At 43.7% G+C, this 16,425-nt stretch overlaps 1 protein-coding gene across 2 annotated transcripts in view; it reads left to right on the forward strand.

Moving 5' to 3' along the window:
• Positions 1-16,425, forward strand: part of LOC104642371 (junction-mediating and -regulatory protein) — a 134,035-nt gene that overhangs the window by 69,327 nt on the left and 48,283 nt on the right. For both annotated transcript variants that reach the window (XM_075738885.1, XM_075738884.1), the window contains exon 3: positions 14,669-14,819. In XM_075738885.1, coding sequence (XP_075595000.1) covers positions 14,669-14,819 — 151 coding nt within the window. The remainder of the gene's footprint in view (positions 1-14,668; positions 14,820-16,425) is intronic.

Consider the following 16,425-nt stretch of genomic DNA (forward strand, 5'->3'; position numbering starts at 1 on the left):
GATTATTCCCATATTATTTAAAAACAAAAAAAGTAAGTCCCAAACACTGCTGTGTTTCCAATGTCCACTTTTTTCAAGAACGCATGATATCTGGTAAGCACTTTGCCATGGTCCCCATGGATTTGAGCAGCACTTACAAATATTAAGAATTTCTACAAACAAAACTAGGTTTCTGAAGCTGTGAGCCCAAAAAAAAAAGAGAAACATGACTGCTGAAACACATTGTTCTAGGATCGGATGACTAATACATAATTAAATAGAAATTTTGGCAGAAGTCACTTTTCCAGAGTTGTGTTCCACTTCATAATAAGCCATCCTTTTCTCCTTCCATAATCTTCTACCTTTTTCATTATGTTTTCCAAATTCAGCAATATTTAAGTGCTTCACTCATACTGAATAATCCATCCTTCACACTAAATGAGGCAAAATACACCTGAAAATCTAGCACACAATCATGTAAAAAGAAAAAGAAGAAATGACGTCTATCATGGACAACACTGAACTGTGTTGTCAAGCTTCTAAATGCTTTAACTTTGTTATGAACTTTTGTTTTGGTTATTTTTTTTCAAAGAAGGAATCTGCAGAGAATTCAGCTGTCCTACTCTAATAAGCCTCCTCTGAGCACACAGAATTTGGTGTTTGTTTCTCCCTTCCCTCCTGTAGGCTTGTCTCTTGCCTAAAGTTTCACAGGAACAGCAAAAATTTAACACACAAATTATACATCTTCCATTCTTTTTATGTCTTCCTCCAAAAGAGGAGGACACTAAACACTGTTCTCAAAGATTATAGGCAAAGCAATTCATTTCCTTCTGATCTCATTCTAACAGCAAACAAAATTAAATTGATTAAAATAAAATACTGTCATGGATTGATACAGACTGCACTGGAACAAGGTGAAGCTCCCGAACACCTGCAGTATATTGATGACACCATTGTGTGGGGCAACACGGCGGAGGAAGTGTTTGAGAAGGGAAGAAGAATAATCCAGATTCTTTTGAAAGCTGGTTTTCCTATAAAACAAAGTAAGGTCAAAGGACCTGCACAGGAAATTCAGGTTTTAGGAACAGAGTGGCAAGATGGGCATCGTCATATCCCAATGGATGTGATCAATAAAATAACAGCTATGTCTCCACCGACAAACAAAAAAGAAACACAGTCTTTCTTAGGTGTCGTGGGGTTTTGGAAAATGCATATTCCAGGTTACAGACTGATTGTAAGACCTCTCTATTGAGTGACGTGGAAGAAGAATGATTTCAAGTGGGGCCCTGAGCAAAGACAAGCTTTTGAACAAATTAAACAGGAAATAGTTCATGCAGTCGGGTCAGTTCGAGCAGGACCAGATGTAAAAAATGTGCTGTACACCACAGCCAAGAAGAATGGTCCCACCTGGAGCCTCTGGTAGAAACCACCTAGATAGACACGAGGTTGACCTCTACTATTTGGGAGCCGAGGATATAGGGGATCAGAAGCCTGTTACACTCCAACTGAAAAAGAGATATTGGCAGCATATGAAGGAATTTGAGCTGCTTCAGAAGTAGCTGGTACTGAAGCACAGCTCCTTTTGGCACCTCAGTTACCTCTGCTGGGCTAGATGTTCAAAGGGAAGGCCCTCTCTACACATCATGCAGCTGATGCTACGTGGAGTAAATGGGTCGCACTGACCACGCAGTGGGCTTGAATGGGAAACCCCAGTTGCCCAATATTCTTAGAAGTGATCACAGACTGGCCAGAAGGCAAAGGTTTCGGAATGTCGCCAGAGGAGGAGGTGACACGCACTGAAGAAGCCCCACTGTATAATAAACTATCATCAGAAAACAAGAAGCCATATGCCCTGTTCCCTGATGGGTCCTGTTGGTGGCCATTTCAAGGACCCAAAAGGGTACCGATGGGCTTTTGGAATAGCTGCCTTGGAGACGGAGAAAATTGAACCATTATCTACTTTGCCTGGTCTCTCGGAGGACCCTTCTGTTGTGGGGTTGCTGAGGGTCGAAGAACAGGTGCTGATCACTACCACAACCGTGCACCGGCGGCAATACCGCGCTAACAGGGACTCCCTGGTTCCCATCCATAAGCTGATTCGTCAATTGGAGAGCCAAAGAGTGATCAGAAGAACCTGCTCACTCTTTAACAGTCCCATATGGCCAGTGTGGAAGTCTAATGGAGAGGGGAAACTGACTATCGTGGCCTGAATGAAGTCACACAGCCAATGAGTGCTGCCATGCTGGACATTCTAGAACATCAATATGAACCGGAGTCAAAGGCAGTCAACTGGTATGCCACAATTGATATAGCTAATGCATTTTTCTCAATCCCTTTGGCAGCAGAGTGCAGGCCACAGTTTGCTTTCACTTGGAGGGGCATCCAGTACACCTGGCATAAATGGCCACAGGTTTGGAAACACATTTGTAATGCACTGATCCAGACCTCACTGGAAAAGGGTGAAGCTCCAGAACACCTACAATACATTGATGACATCATCGTATGGGGTAACACAGCAGAAGTTGTTCTTGAGAAAGGGAAGAAAATAATCCAAATCCTTCTGAAAGCTGGTTTCGCCATAAAACCAAGTAAGGTCAAGGGACCTGCACAGGAGATCCAGTTTTTAGGAATAAAATGGCAAGATGGACACCATCAGATCTCAATGAATGTGATCAACAAAATAGCAGCTATGTCTCCATCAACTAGTAAAAAGGAAACAAAATCTTTCTTAGGCATTGTGGGTATTATGAGGATGCAGATTTCAAATTACAGTCTGATCGTAAGCCCTCTCTACCACGTAACCCGGAAGAAGAATGATTTCAAATGAGGCCCTGAGCAACAACAAGCCATTGAACAAATTAAGCAGGAAATAGTTCACGCAGTAGCCCTTGGGCCAGTCCGGGCAGGACCAGATGTAAAGAATGTGCTCTACACAGCAGCCGGGGAGAACGGCCCTACCTGGATTCTCTGGCAGAAAGCACCAGGGGAGACTCAAGGTCGACCCCTGGGGTTCTGGAGTCGGGGATACAGAGGATCTGAGGCCTGCTACACTCCAACGGAAAAGGAGATATTGGCAGCCTACGAAGGGGTTTGATCTGCTTCAGAAAGTGTTGACAGTGCTGAACAAGAAAAGTGGCCGATGCTCTACCTCTATACTGAGTCATGGATGGTGACAAATGCCCTGTGGGGGTGGTTGCAGCAATGGAAGCAGAGTAACTAGCAGTGCAGAGGCAAACCCCAGAAAGAATTGAGTCAGAAAACAGGACTCATTTCTGAAACAACATCATAGACACCTGGGCCAAAGAGCATGGCATTGAGTGGGTGTATCACATCCTCTATCACACACCAGACTCTGGGAAAATTGAAAGGTACAATGGACTGCAAAAGACTGCACTGAGAGCAATAGGTGGTGGGACCCTCAAACATTGGGATACACATTTAGCAAAGGCCACCTGGTTAGTTAGCACTAGGGGATCTGCCAATCGAGCTGGCCCTGCCCAGTCAAAACTTTTATGTACTGTAGAAGGAGAGAAAGTTCCTGTAGTGCATATAAAGAATATGTTAGGGAAGACAGTCTGGATTATTCCTGCCTCGAGCAAAGGAAAACTCATCTGTGGGATTTCTTTTGCTCAAGGACCTGGGTGCACTTGGTGGATGATGAGAAAGGATGGGACAGTCCAATGTGTACCTCAAGTGGATTTGACTTTGGGTGAGAATAGCCAATGATTTAAATTGTATGATGTTGTTTGCTACATAACAATGCATGTCATCACTACTATGATTGCTAAATGCCTGTCCTGGGTTCGGCTAGGATAGAGTTGATTTTCACCAGAAGCTGGAACTGGACTCAGCCAGGACAGGTGACTCAAACTAGCCAAAGAGGGTATTCCATACCATGTGATGTCATGCTCAGCATAAAAGGGGGCTAGTCGGGGAGGGGCGGCACGGCTCCAGGACGTGTGACTCGGGGACGGTCCGGCTTCAGGACTGGTCTGAGTGTGTGATCTGAGTTGTACGGTTGTTGGGTGAGAAACTGCATTGTGTATCACCAGTTGTGTATATTCTGTTAAGTACTGTTGTTGTTATTTCCCTCTCCCTTTGCTGTCCCAGTAAACTGTCCTTATCCCAACCCACGAGGTTTTGCCTTTGTCTTCCCATTCTCCTCCCAATCCCACCGAGGGAGGGGGGGTGAGCGAGTGGCTGCGTGGTGCTCAGCTGCCAGCTGGGGCTAAACCATGATAAGACCTTAACAATAGTATTACAGTAGGAATCACCCAGCCTAATGGAGAATGAACTTTGATGAAATGAACAAGGTGCCGAGGTGATGAAATCAGAACTGGTTTCAGCAACAAGCACCCCAGAACTTCCTCAAGATTGACATCCTCAACCTGCAGACTGTGAGCATGGATGGCACCCGATACATCAGCTACGAGCTCTGGATGCAGCATGCAACAATTTAACACCACACGCCATCTCTCCTGCTCTGAGAGACTGTTATGACAGATGGAGCCCAAAGTCATGGGCTAATTCAACTCAAGGGACATAGACTAAGGGAATGATATCTGTGTGTACATATCAAAAAACAGGAAAAGTGATGGTGATTAATTGGAATGTATTGGGAACTATAGCACCTGTGTATGATGTAGATGCTATGGAATAAGGGGTGGATACTGTCCTGGTTTCAGCTGAGATAGAGTTAATTTTTCTTACTAGCCACCAGTATAATACTGTGTTTTGAATTTAGTATGAGAATAATGTTGACAACACACTGATATTTTTAGTTGTTGCTAGGTAGGTTAATGTCTACACTAAATCAAGTAGTTTTCAGATTCTCACGCCCTGCCAGGTGCAAAAGGAGCTGGGAGAGCATAGCCAGGACAGCTGACCCAGACTGGCCAAAGGGATATTCCCTACCATATGACGTCATGCTCCGTATATAACTGGGAAGGCTAGCAGGGAGGCAGATTCACTGCTCAGAAACAGAGTGGGCATCAGATTGTTTTATTTTTCTTTTTGCATGTGGTGAGCAATTGCATTTGTGCATCACTGGTATTATTGTTGTTCCTGTTGTTCTTGTATTATTATTATTAATAATAATAATCTTCCTTTTTTATCTTATTAAACTCTCTTTATCTCATCCTATGAGGTTTTTTTCCATTGTCCTCCCCATCCCCCTGGAGGGGGAGGAGTGAGCGAGCGGCTGCGTGGTGGTTAACGGCCATCTAGGGCTAAACCACGACAGTTTTTTATAACCTGGAATCTTCAGAGGTGGGCTCTCTCAGAAAGTCACTGACCTAACAGAAACGAAGATGGGAAGCAAGAACCTGCCTTTAATGACACAGTGTGTGTTTAAGTGCAGTGTGTGTTCATTGAATACCTTTCTGGATTCTCCTTCTGACAGTCTGCTTTCCACAAAATTAGATCCTCTCATGAAAATATTACGGTAACTTGATTGCTTTCCTTCCCCTTGCATGAGAATATCTCTGGCTACTCTAGGAAAGGCTATTTATGTTTGTAACACACAATGCCAAGCTTCTGTTAAAGGAGGAGCTGCTGCCCGAGCATTCACACACCATTCATGGTGCCACACGCGTACACACGTATTCTTGGGCATGCTTCCTCCTTCTTCAGGCTTGACCCCAGGTTTCCTGCAGCAAAATCTCAGGCGTCATATTTTATAAAATAATTAATTTAATTAAAGACTACACTGAGAGCAATAGGTAGTGGGATCTTCAAACACTGGGATACACTTTTAGCAAAGACCGCCTGGTTAGTTAACACCAGGGGATCTACCAATAGAGCTGGCCCTGCCCAATCAAACCTTTTACATACTGTAGAAAGAGATAAAGTCCCCATAGTGCACATGAAGAACATGTTGGAGAAGACAGTCTGGGTTACTCCTACTTTGGGTAAAGGAAACCCATACCTGGGGTTGCTTTTGCTCAAGGACCTGGATGCACTTGGTGGGTGATGCAGAAGGATGGGACAGTCCAGTTGTGTATCTCCAGGGGTTTGATTTGGGGTGAGAACAGTCAATGTTTTAAATTGTATGAAATTAATTGTTATATAAGAATGCATGTCATCGTTATTATGATTGCTATATGCCATAGTAATAATATTACAGTAAGAATTATCCAGATTAATGAAGAAATAACTTTGATGAAACCAAATATGGTGCAGAGGTGATGAAACCAGAACTGGCTTCAGCAATGAGCGCCCAGCAACTTCCTCGAGATTGATGTGTTCAACCCGCAGAGCGTGAGCACACAATCATAGAATGGTTTGGGTTGGAAGGGACCTTAAAGATCATCTAGTTCCAACCCCTCTGCTGTGGGCAGGGACACCCTCCACTAGACCACATTGCCCAAAGCCCCATCCAACCTGGCCTTAAACACTTCCAGGGATGGGGCATCCACAACCTCTCTGGGAAACATGTTCCAGTGCCTCACCACCCTCACAGTAAAGAATTTCTTCCTAACATCTAATCTAAATCTACCCTCCTTCAGCTTAGGCCCATTACCCCTTGTCCTGTCACTACACTCCCTCATAAACAGTCCCTCACCAGCTTTCCTGTAGGCCCCCTTCAGGTACCGGAAGGCCGCAATTAGGTCTCCCCGGAGCTTTCTTTTCTCCAGGCTGAACAATCCTAACTCTCTCAGCCTGTCCTCATAGGAGAGGTGCTCCAGCCCTCTCATCATTTTTGTGGCCCTCCTCTGGACTCGCTCCAACAGCTCCATGTCTTTCTTGTACTGGGGCACCCAGAGCTGGACGCAGTACTCCAGGTGGGGTCTCACAAGAGGGGAGTAGAGGGGCAGGATCACCTCCCTCGACCTGCTGGTCACGCCTCTTTTGATGCAGCCCAGGACACGGTTGGCTTTCTGGGCTGCAAGCGCACACTGCCAGCTCATGTTGAGCTTCTCATCAATCAATACCCCCAAGTCCTTCTCCTAAGGGCTGCTTTCAATCCATTCCTCGCCCAGCCTATAGTCATGCTTGGGATTGCCCCGACTCACATGCAGGACCTTGCCCTTGGCCTTGTTGAACTTCATGCGGTTCGCACGGGCCCACCTCTCCAGCCTGTCAAGGTCCCTCTGGATGGCATCCCTTCCCTCCAGCGTGTCGACCACACCACACAGCTTGGTGTCGTTGGCAAACTTGCTGAGGGTGCACTCGATCCCACTGTCCATGTCGCCAACAAAGATGTTAAACAGTGCCAGTCCCAGTGAAGCCGTGTTGGCTGTCACCAATCACCTCCTTATTCTCCATGTGCCTGAGCATAGCCTCTAGGAGGGTCTGCTCCATGATCTTGCCAGGCATGGAGGTGAGACAGGAACTGGCCTGTAGTTCCCTGGGTCTTCCTTTTTACCCTTCTTAAAAATGGGGGTTATGTTTCCCCTTTTCCAGTCAGCAGGAACTTCGCCAGACTGCCACGACTTCTCAAATATGATGGAGAGTCGCCTGGCCACTTCATCCGCCAGTTCCCTCAGGACCCACGGATGCATCTCATCAGGTCCCATGGACTTGTGCACCTTCAGGTTCCTTAGATATTCTCGAACCTGATCTTCTCCTACAGTGGCAGTTCTTCATTCTCCCAGTCCTTGCCTTCTGTGATCTGGGCAGTGTGGCTGAAGCACTTGCCAATGAAGACTGAGGCAGAGAACTCATTGAGTACCCAGCATGGCACCTCTCCTTGTTGGCTCCTCTATCACTTGGAGGAGGAAGTTATCATCAATGCATTCTAGGAACTTCCTGGATTGCTTGTGCTTATATGTTATTCCATACCATATGACGTCATCTTCTGTATATAAATCGGAGGTGGGCCAGGAGGTGAGTCAGCTCAGGGTCTTGTGGAGCATCAACTTGATGTGGTGAGAAATTATTCTGTTCAGCACTTGTTTTGTATATTCTTACTGTGTAAAGGAGGAGCTGCTGCCCAAGCATTCACGCACCATTCATGGTGCCACACACGTACACACGTATTCTTGGGCACGCTTCCCCCTTTTTTCGGTTTGACTCCAAGTTTCCCATAGCAGAATCTCAGGCGTCATATTTTATAAAATAATTAATTTAATTAAAAGGTACAGCAGCAAGAACAGCCCGGGCTGGGTGCCTCCAAAGAGAGGGACCCTGAACAAAGAAATTCCTGGGCAATTATACCCTTGTGATCTACACACTCGCCCCTCACGTGCCCTTCACACATTGGCTATGCGTCTTTTAGTCCAATGGTGATTTTTGGTTTGGGGTCTTCTAACATCTAATTGGATTCTTTTTCTGTGTCCAGGCAGGTAGGCTCTTATCTTGTTGATTTGCAGTTTCAGCCAAAGCTTGGAGCCTCCTTATCTTCTGGTTTACACTCCTTGTGCACCTGCATTCGCTGACAGAACATGGAGAACTGAAGAGTCCCAGACTTGGGAAAAACAGTACCAAAGCATCAGTGTGATATCAAAACACTTTCCCATACTAAAAGACTAAACATGGCGCTGTACCAGCTGCTAGGAAAATTGCTAAGAAAAAAAACTCTATCATGGCCTAAAGGCTTCAGCAAATCTAGCTGCTCATGCTAAGTAAAGCTAAATAAACAGCACAAACCACACCATATTATAATCCTAAGTAATTTGCTGTAATTAAAACTTGCTTATTTACATTAAACAAATAACATCCCTCAACACTTCTGTTGTGCTGATAAACAGTTAACTTCCCTGAATTTTGTTTGATTCATTTGACTCCTACTGCCGCATGAGTGGTCTGAGATGCTTTCTGCCAGTAGCAAGTGGCCACAGTGTGTTATCCTGACCTTAACTAGACTATCCAAAGAGTGACAAAGATCTCTGTGGCTGAGGACGCTTACTCCAGGAATCAGTCTGGATCTTCTGATCATTTGCAGCTCTTGATTTCCAGGACTCTTTTCCCTTATTCTTGAACTTTCTCATTCTGAATTTGTCACCTTGAATTTCAGTTGCCTCTGGCTGGCATATCTGTTAAATGGTTGTTGGGACAAGCAGTGTACTCTGGTCTCCGGTCATGGATATCCTAAACAATTGCAGTAAGAACTAAACTTAGCATTTCTTTATGGTCAAATGGTCCAGGTTCTTTTCCTATTAACCTAGGGTACTTGCCAGATGTGAAAGAAACAAGCTTTTCAGTTTAAGGTTCATCCTCAGCTCCTACCTAGCCACCTTTCTTAAGGAAGCAGCTGGGGTTTTTCACCTGTCAAAGACTGTTCCCTGCTGGTACTTAGATTCTGTCTTCACCTATTGAATGTATGTCCCCTTTGAAACAATAGAGCCTGCTCCTTCCTCCATCATTTAATGACTTCGGAGTCAGGAAGTTAACATTGTGTGTGTGCGCACCTTATCCAAGCTGCAGAATTCAAAGGCTAAAATGTCCCTCTGTATTGTCCTTGCATATCATGAACATTAGATGTGCTTTGGTCTTTTGCTTTCCTTCTATACTATAAGGATAGTAATTGGAAGAGATAACGGGCAAAACATGGACTGAACATAGCTAGAGAGCAAAATAAGAGTGGTGAAGTGACGAGGGGTGGATTGTGTGTGTAAATTGTCCATTCTTGTTTGGTGCTGTGATGATGTTATTTTGATTTTGGTGTGAGGAATTCTTTTTTTCTTCTTTTTTCCTGTTGATGTGATTTGGTGTCTGTGAAGTTTCTGTGGTGAATGTGTATTTTTATAATAATTCTTAAATATGTGATTCACAGAGGCGAGGGGTGGAATGTATTGGGTTTGCGTGGCAAGGTTTTGGTAGTGGGGGGGCTACAGGGGTGGCTTCTGTCATGTCCAAAACTACCATGTATGGCTCTGCAGAATGGATATTTTATATCAGTGAATAATAGCAATTTTGAAAGCCAAACTCACAGATAAGTGTCAGATGCTTATTGCCTGATACACAAGAAAACCCCAGGCACAACAGCACTCCTCTCCAGACTGAGGGTACATCAGCTATTTCGCACTGGCATTCTGAACTCCTGCTGACATTGTCATTAATCTAGATTTGTCATCACTCTGTGTAATGAGAGGGGACCAAACAGGTAAGTGTTTAGCTGCTCCATGTAGAACACAGTATTGTATTTGCATCTCCTCATTCTATCCTCATTTGGTTTACTAGGTGTATTGGGTTTGCGGGGCAAGGTTTTGGTAGCGGGGGGGCTACAGGGGTGGCTTCTGTGAGAAGCTGCTAGAAGCTTCCCCTGTGTCTGATAGAGCCAATGCCAGCCGGCTCCAAGACGGACCCGCCGCTGGCCAAGGCCAAGCCAATCAGCGCCTCTGTGATAACATATTTAAGAAGGAAAATAAAACAGTTAGGGAGAGAGCTTTTGCAGCCAGAGAGAGGAGGGAGAAGATGTAAGAACATCTGCAGACACCAAGGTCAGTGCAGAAGGAGGGGGAGGAGGTGCTCCAGGTGCCAGAGCAGACATTCCCCAGCAGCCCGTGGTGAAGACCATGGTGAAGCAGGCTGTCCCCCTGCAGCCCATGGAGGAAGGATGAGGGGGTGTAGAGATTCCACCTGCAGCCCGTGGAGGACCCCACGCCGGAGCAGGTGGAGGCACCTGAAGGAGGCTGTGGCCCCGTGGGAAGCCCACGCTGGAGCAAGCTCCTGGCAGGACCTGTGGACCCGTGGAGAGAGGAGCCCACGCCAGAGCAGGTTTGCTGGCAGGACTTGTGACCCCGTGGGGGACCCCACGCTGGAGCAGTCTGCTCCTGAAGGTCTGCACCCCATGGAAGAGACCTTGCTGGAGCAGTTCGTGAAGGACTGTAGCCCATGGGAAGGACTCACGTTGGAGAAGGTCGTGAAGGACTGTCTCCCATGAGAGGGACCCCATGCTGGAGCCGGGGAGTCCTCCCCCTGAGGAGGAAGAAGCGGCAGAAACAACGTGTGATGAACTGACCGTATCCCCCATTCCCCGTCCCCCTGTGCTGCTGAGGGGGGAGTAGGTAGAAACTGGGAGTGAAGTTGAGCCCGGGAAGATGGGAGGGGAGGGGGGAGGTGTTTTGAGATTTGATTTTATTTCTCATTCCTCTACTCTGTTTTGATTAGTAATAAATTAGGTGAATTCCCTCTCTAAGTTCAGTCTGGTTTGCTCGTGACGATAATTAGTGAGTGATCTCTCCCTGTCCTTATCTCAACCCACAAGTGTTTCGTTATATCTTTTCTCCCCTGTCTAGTGAAGGAGGGGAGTGATAGAGTGGCTCTGGTGGGCACCTCGCCTCCAACCAGGGTCAACCCACCACAGTACTGCAAGACACTTCAAGAAGAATCCTCATCTATTCATGTTCATGGTCAATAGACCATGAGTTTGACTGTCTTGCTAGATAACAAGCTGTATAGGTATAGGCTATAATACTGCTAAGCATCAGGGCAGGTCAGTTCAAGCAGCACTAGGGAAATACTTCTGTCATGTTGTTGTGGTTTAGCCCCAGCCGGCAACTAAGCCCCACGCAGCCGCTCGCTCTCTCCCCCTGGTGGGATGGGGGAGGGAATCAGAAGAGTGAAAGTGAGAAAACTCGTTGGTTGAGATAAAGACAGTTTAATAGGTAAAGCAAAAGCCACACACGCAAGCAAAGCAAGACAAGGAATTCCTTCACCACTTCCCATGGGCAGGCAGGCGTTCAGCCATCTCCAGGAAAGCAGGGCTCCATCACGTGTAACGGTTACTTGGGAAGACAAACACCGTCACTCCGAACGCTGCTGCTCCCCCCCATTCTTCCTCTTCCACAAGCTCCTTATAAACTGAGCATGACATCATATGGTATGCAATATCCCTTTGGTCAGTTGGGGTCACCTGTCCTGTCTGTGCCCCCTCCCAACTTCTCGTGCAACCCCAGCCATCCCGCTGGCAGGGCAGTGTGAGAAGCAGAAAAGGCCTTGGCTCTGTGTAAGCACTGCTCAACAACAACAGGTCCATAGAACAAAAACATCTCTATATTATCAACACTGTTTCCAGCACAAATCCAAAACATAGCCCCATAGTAGCAACTGTGAAGAAAATTAACTCTATTTCAGCTGAAACCAGGGCACCTGTGTATTTTTCTGGGGCTCTGTGCAGACTTTTGTTAAGCATGCCACTATTGCTGCAGCCTCAAGGCATGATGTTGGTCTGTTCTTCTTCATGCAACTACTTGGGGACGTCCTTCCAGACATTAGTCATTTGTGGAGTATGCTGCTCAATGTCTTTTAAATGTGAATGTGTATATGAACAGATGCATAAAGAGAAAGGGAAAGTACTCATCAGTAACCATACCACCTTGATCTGGTTCATTCTCATAAACATTTACAGCTCCATCTTCTTCCTTGTTTCCCCAGTTTCTAAAGCTTTGCAGGACCATGATCATCTGCTTAAGGTCACGCATAAATATGCGTACTTGTATGGATATTACTAAATCAAAGGCTTTTTGGGTTTTCTGTGCCTTGCCATATGAATACCCTCAGCATGAATGACTGTATGGGTAACATACTTGGGATTGCAGTTAATGAAAAGATGCTTCCTGGTTTTATTACTTTTAAATATTTACTCTAGGGAACAAAGATACAATTGTGTTGTGCCTTCGTAAATCTCTCTAGCTTGTATTGTGTGTGAATAATGTTTTGGCAGGCAAAACTTTATGAAGAAATGTTACTTTGAGGTTTCTTATTCTCTTAGAAATGATGGCTAACGAGAATGTTACTCACATTACTCAGTGATCCCATGTCAATTCCAGTATCAAATTACCTCATCTTTACCAAGGAATAGAAGAGGAAGACTTTTAACTGTTTTTTCAACTTTTTATCCTACTTCTCAAAGGAACTTGCTGTTTCAGAGTTCTGCATAAATGGAAAGCATTAACTTCACCAGTCATCATTCACTGGTATATACATACAGTTTGAGGTTTATTTGGAAATTCTTGTCTGTCCATTCATAAGCATTCCCTGTGGAACTCACAGTACATATGTGCTTCATCAAATTACATGTTACAACCTATCTAGTAAAATTATTATTCACTTATCATTTGTTCACTTTTTTTTCCCCATTGCCTTTCTAAGGGTTTTAGAAATATATAAGTAGAATGAAATACCTTATTAAATGACTTTAAACGTTTTTCAAGAAATGAAGAATTACATAGAAGACGTATATTTTTTTAGTTTTAAAAATCATCCCTCTAAGAGATGGACTAAGTGGATATGCAGAAGTAGATCCTGAACAGTCACTTAAAAACCTACTGTCTGTAGTTTAACTATAGAGTGGAATGGCTCTTTGAGATCACATTGAAGCTTTGTGAAATGAAGACGAATATTTGAGGCGTTAAAACTTCAGGTTAAAATATCTGGTGACATAGATGATTATGAGCGCTTTTGAGTTTGGGGTTTTTTGTTTATACTAGTGAGGTGTCATCTTGACTGATGTAAATGAATGAAATATTCAAAATTAAGGCTTTGGTGTTGGAGGAGCAGGTTTAAATATTTAATTATTAGATATATAGTCTGTTGTCTGCAGTGGGATTGCTTAATACCTTAACTTTTAAAAAGGGTGTAAAAAATTTTCAGTTTTAGGAGAGAAAGCTATATTTTTTTAATTAATTTTGAGAAGAAACTCCAAATCTTTTACTGGCTTCAGATAGTTGTCTCTTCAAAATAAAATTGCTTTGGTCTTAGCAATGAAAAATATTTGAACTCCCAGTCACTAGGAAAATATGTTTTAAAAATTCATGTATAACATAGGAAAACTACTAAAATGTTGATGACTACTTGCCACTACCCCAGCACATCCCCCTGTTTCCAGCTTTGTTCTGACTAAAGAGCATTCATTTATTTCACAATGGAATCATAGAATATCTCAAGTTGGAAGGGACCCATAAGGATCATTGAGTCTAACTCCCTGCTCCTCACAGGACTACCTAAAACTAAACCATATGACTAAGAGCATCGTCCAGACACTCATTGGAACTCTGACAGGCTTGGTGTCATGACCACTTCCCTGGGGAGCCTGTTCCAGTGACCAACCACCCTCTCAGTGAAGAACCTTTTCCTAATGTCCAATCTGAACTTCCCCTGATGCAGCTTCATTCCATTTCCACGTGTCCTATCGCTGGTCACCAGAAAGAGGAGATCAGCACCTCCCCCTCCACTTCCCCCCCTTGAGGAAGTTGTAGACTGCGATGAGGTCACCCCTCAGCCTTCTCTTCTCCAAGATGAACAAGCCAAGTGACCTCAGCCACTCCTCATAAGTCTTGCCCTCGAGGCCTTTCACCATTTTGGTCATCCTCTGGACACACTCTAATAGTTTGATGTAATTATATTGAAGCACCCAAAACTGCACACAGTACTCGAGATGGGGCCGCACCAGTGCAGTGTAGAGAGGGACAGTCGCCTCCCAGGTGAATATTTCAGGCTGGAAGAAAGCCTGGATGAAGTATGCTTGTTATCTGAAGATAATAAGATATTTAACAAAAAGATACTGGCAGATCAAATTTACATTTGAGTTTGTTGTGCTTCCAGTAAGAATAGTAATGAAACCGTGGATGTTCTTTTTCAACAGAAAGGAGCACTTCAAAGAGTTTTTTCTGTTGAATAGAAGCTATGGTGATTTGCTGGTAGTTTTCTCTCCTTTATGTCTTTCTTAGCCACCCTAAAACTGGTTGCTGTTGGCAAAATAGCAGCAATTAATTGTGTTGTTGATTATGGACTGATTTATTTTCAGATCTCGGTAGAGAATGACTACCTAGGCCCCAGAAGAATTGAGAGTCTGCAAAAAGAAGATGCTGATTGGCAGAGAAAAGCCCACATGGCTGTACTTTCTATTCAAGATCTTACAGTTAAATACTTTGAAATAACAGCTAAAGCACAGAAAGGTAGCTATTTTCTACTATCCTATACTTCAAATAACAAATCTTTAAAAGTGTATTTAATGTTTACCATATTCTGTATTGTACTGTGTGACTGATTTATTTTTTTCATCAGTCCTCCGTGAGGAAAATGCAGTCGTCATTCCCATTTGTTTTTTCTTTTGATTCTATTTGAATTTTTCACAAATAAGCCTTTTCAGAACATCATCAGAAGTAGGCAGAATATAAATTTTTAAATATAGTTTCACAACCACCTTCTCAATGTGATTGTATTAGGTGCACTGTACATTTGCAAAGGATTTAGAGAGCATCGAGTTCCTGATGGATTCTATCTTCTATACTGGCAGATCACCATAGTAAGTGTTTATTACCTTTAAATTAATTTCCTTTTCCTGTCTCCCCTGCCTTTCAGTAATTTTTTTCATAGCTCTAAATATTAATCAACAACTCAGTTTAACTACTCCCTGAAAGCTGCTCTGTTGTTCAGAAATCTTCATGGATATAACCTTGGCATTTCTATACTTGAAGAATGCAGCGGTTTTACTAAAGAGTTGGTGCAGTTAAACCAGGTCGTATCACTTGCATATTCATCTGTGCTCTCATCCTTGTACCATTTTAACCTAAATAATCAGTTTATTAGGGCAAACAAACCTGAGGATGTGGTTTCATGTCACTTCATTTAGTTTTACTGTGGACTACCACTGACAGAGTTTGTCCCACTTTCTTCCCTGCCTGAGTGCGGGTTCCTGTTTGTTTCTTTGCCTTGGTGATAATGATTGTGCAACCAGATAAATGAGCTGTACCCCTGGGAGAAAATCTTTTTTGATGGGTAGGTTTCCCATCATCTCCCTGCATGACTGCTAGATCTGCCTCAAGAGAAGCAGTCACTGCAAAATGATTTCTTTAAGCGATGACCCAAATTAAGGATAACATGAAACTCCACCTTATTTTGAAAAAGTGACTAAACCAGTTCAAGCATGTTGGAATGAATTTAATTAGAGTAAATCCTAAATGTATTTAATCAATTTGGTTCCTTTACTAGTATGACAAAGGCAAGTAAAATACCACATTAGTTGATAGAGAATGTATATTTACAGTTAGTTTTTGTTTTGTTTTCTTTACATGCTGTGTTTATGTACAGCAGTCAGGATTGTCGGGAAAAACAGTGGGAAATGAAATGCCTGGAGACTGCTGACAACCATAGACCTTTGGTGTACAGATTGCTTGCTTTTTTTGTTATGTTTTGGGTTTTTTTTGCCTCCTACTGATCACAGGGTTGTCTTTCCAAAATATTAACAGATGACAGAGGAAAACCACATGAGAACAAAAAGGTATTTTTTAGTACCTAATAACAGCATGTAATATCTTCTAGCACCTAGGGACTGAATGCTACCCCTTTAGTTCTGTGACTCTCATGGCTTTTGCTTTGCAAAGCTAAGTGTACAGTATCATGTGATTGTTCTGTATATTAAAAATTGTGAAAAATCTCATGTGTGTCAGCCTAGATGATGTCTGGGGCTCAAGAAGAGAAAGTTTGAATCAAGCATGGGACTACTGCTACTCTGAACTCTTACTGAAAAGATTCTCATTCATCTCTGCATATTAAGGGCAG

This window comes from Balearica regulorum, chromosome W, assembly GCF_011004875.1.
Source record: "Balearica regulorum gibbericeps isolate bBalReg1 chromosome W, bBalReg1.pri, whole genome shotgun sequence".
NCBI lineage: Eukaryota > Metazoa > Chordata > Aves > Gruiformes > Gruidae > Balearica > Balearica regulorum.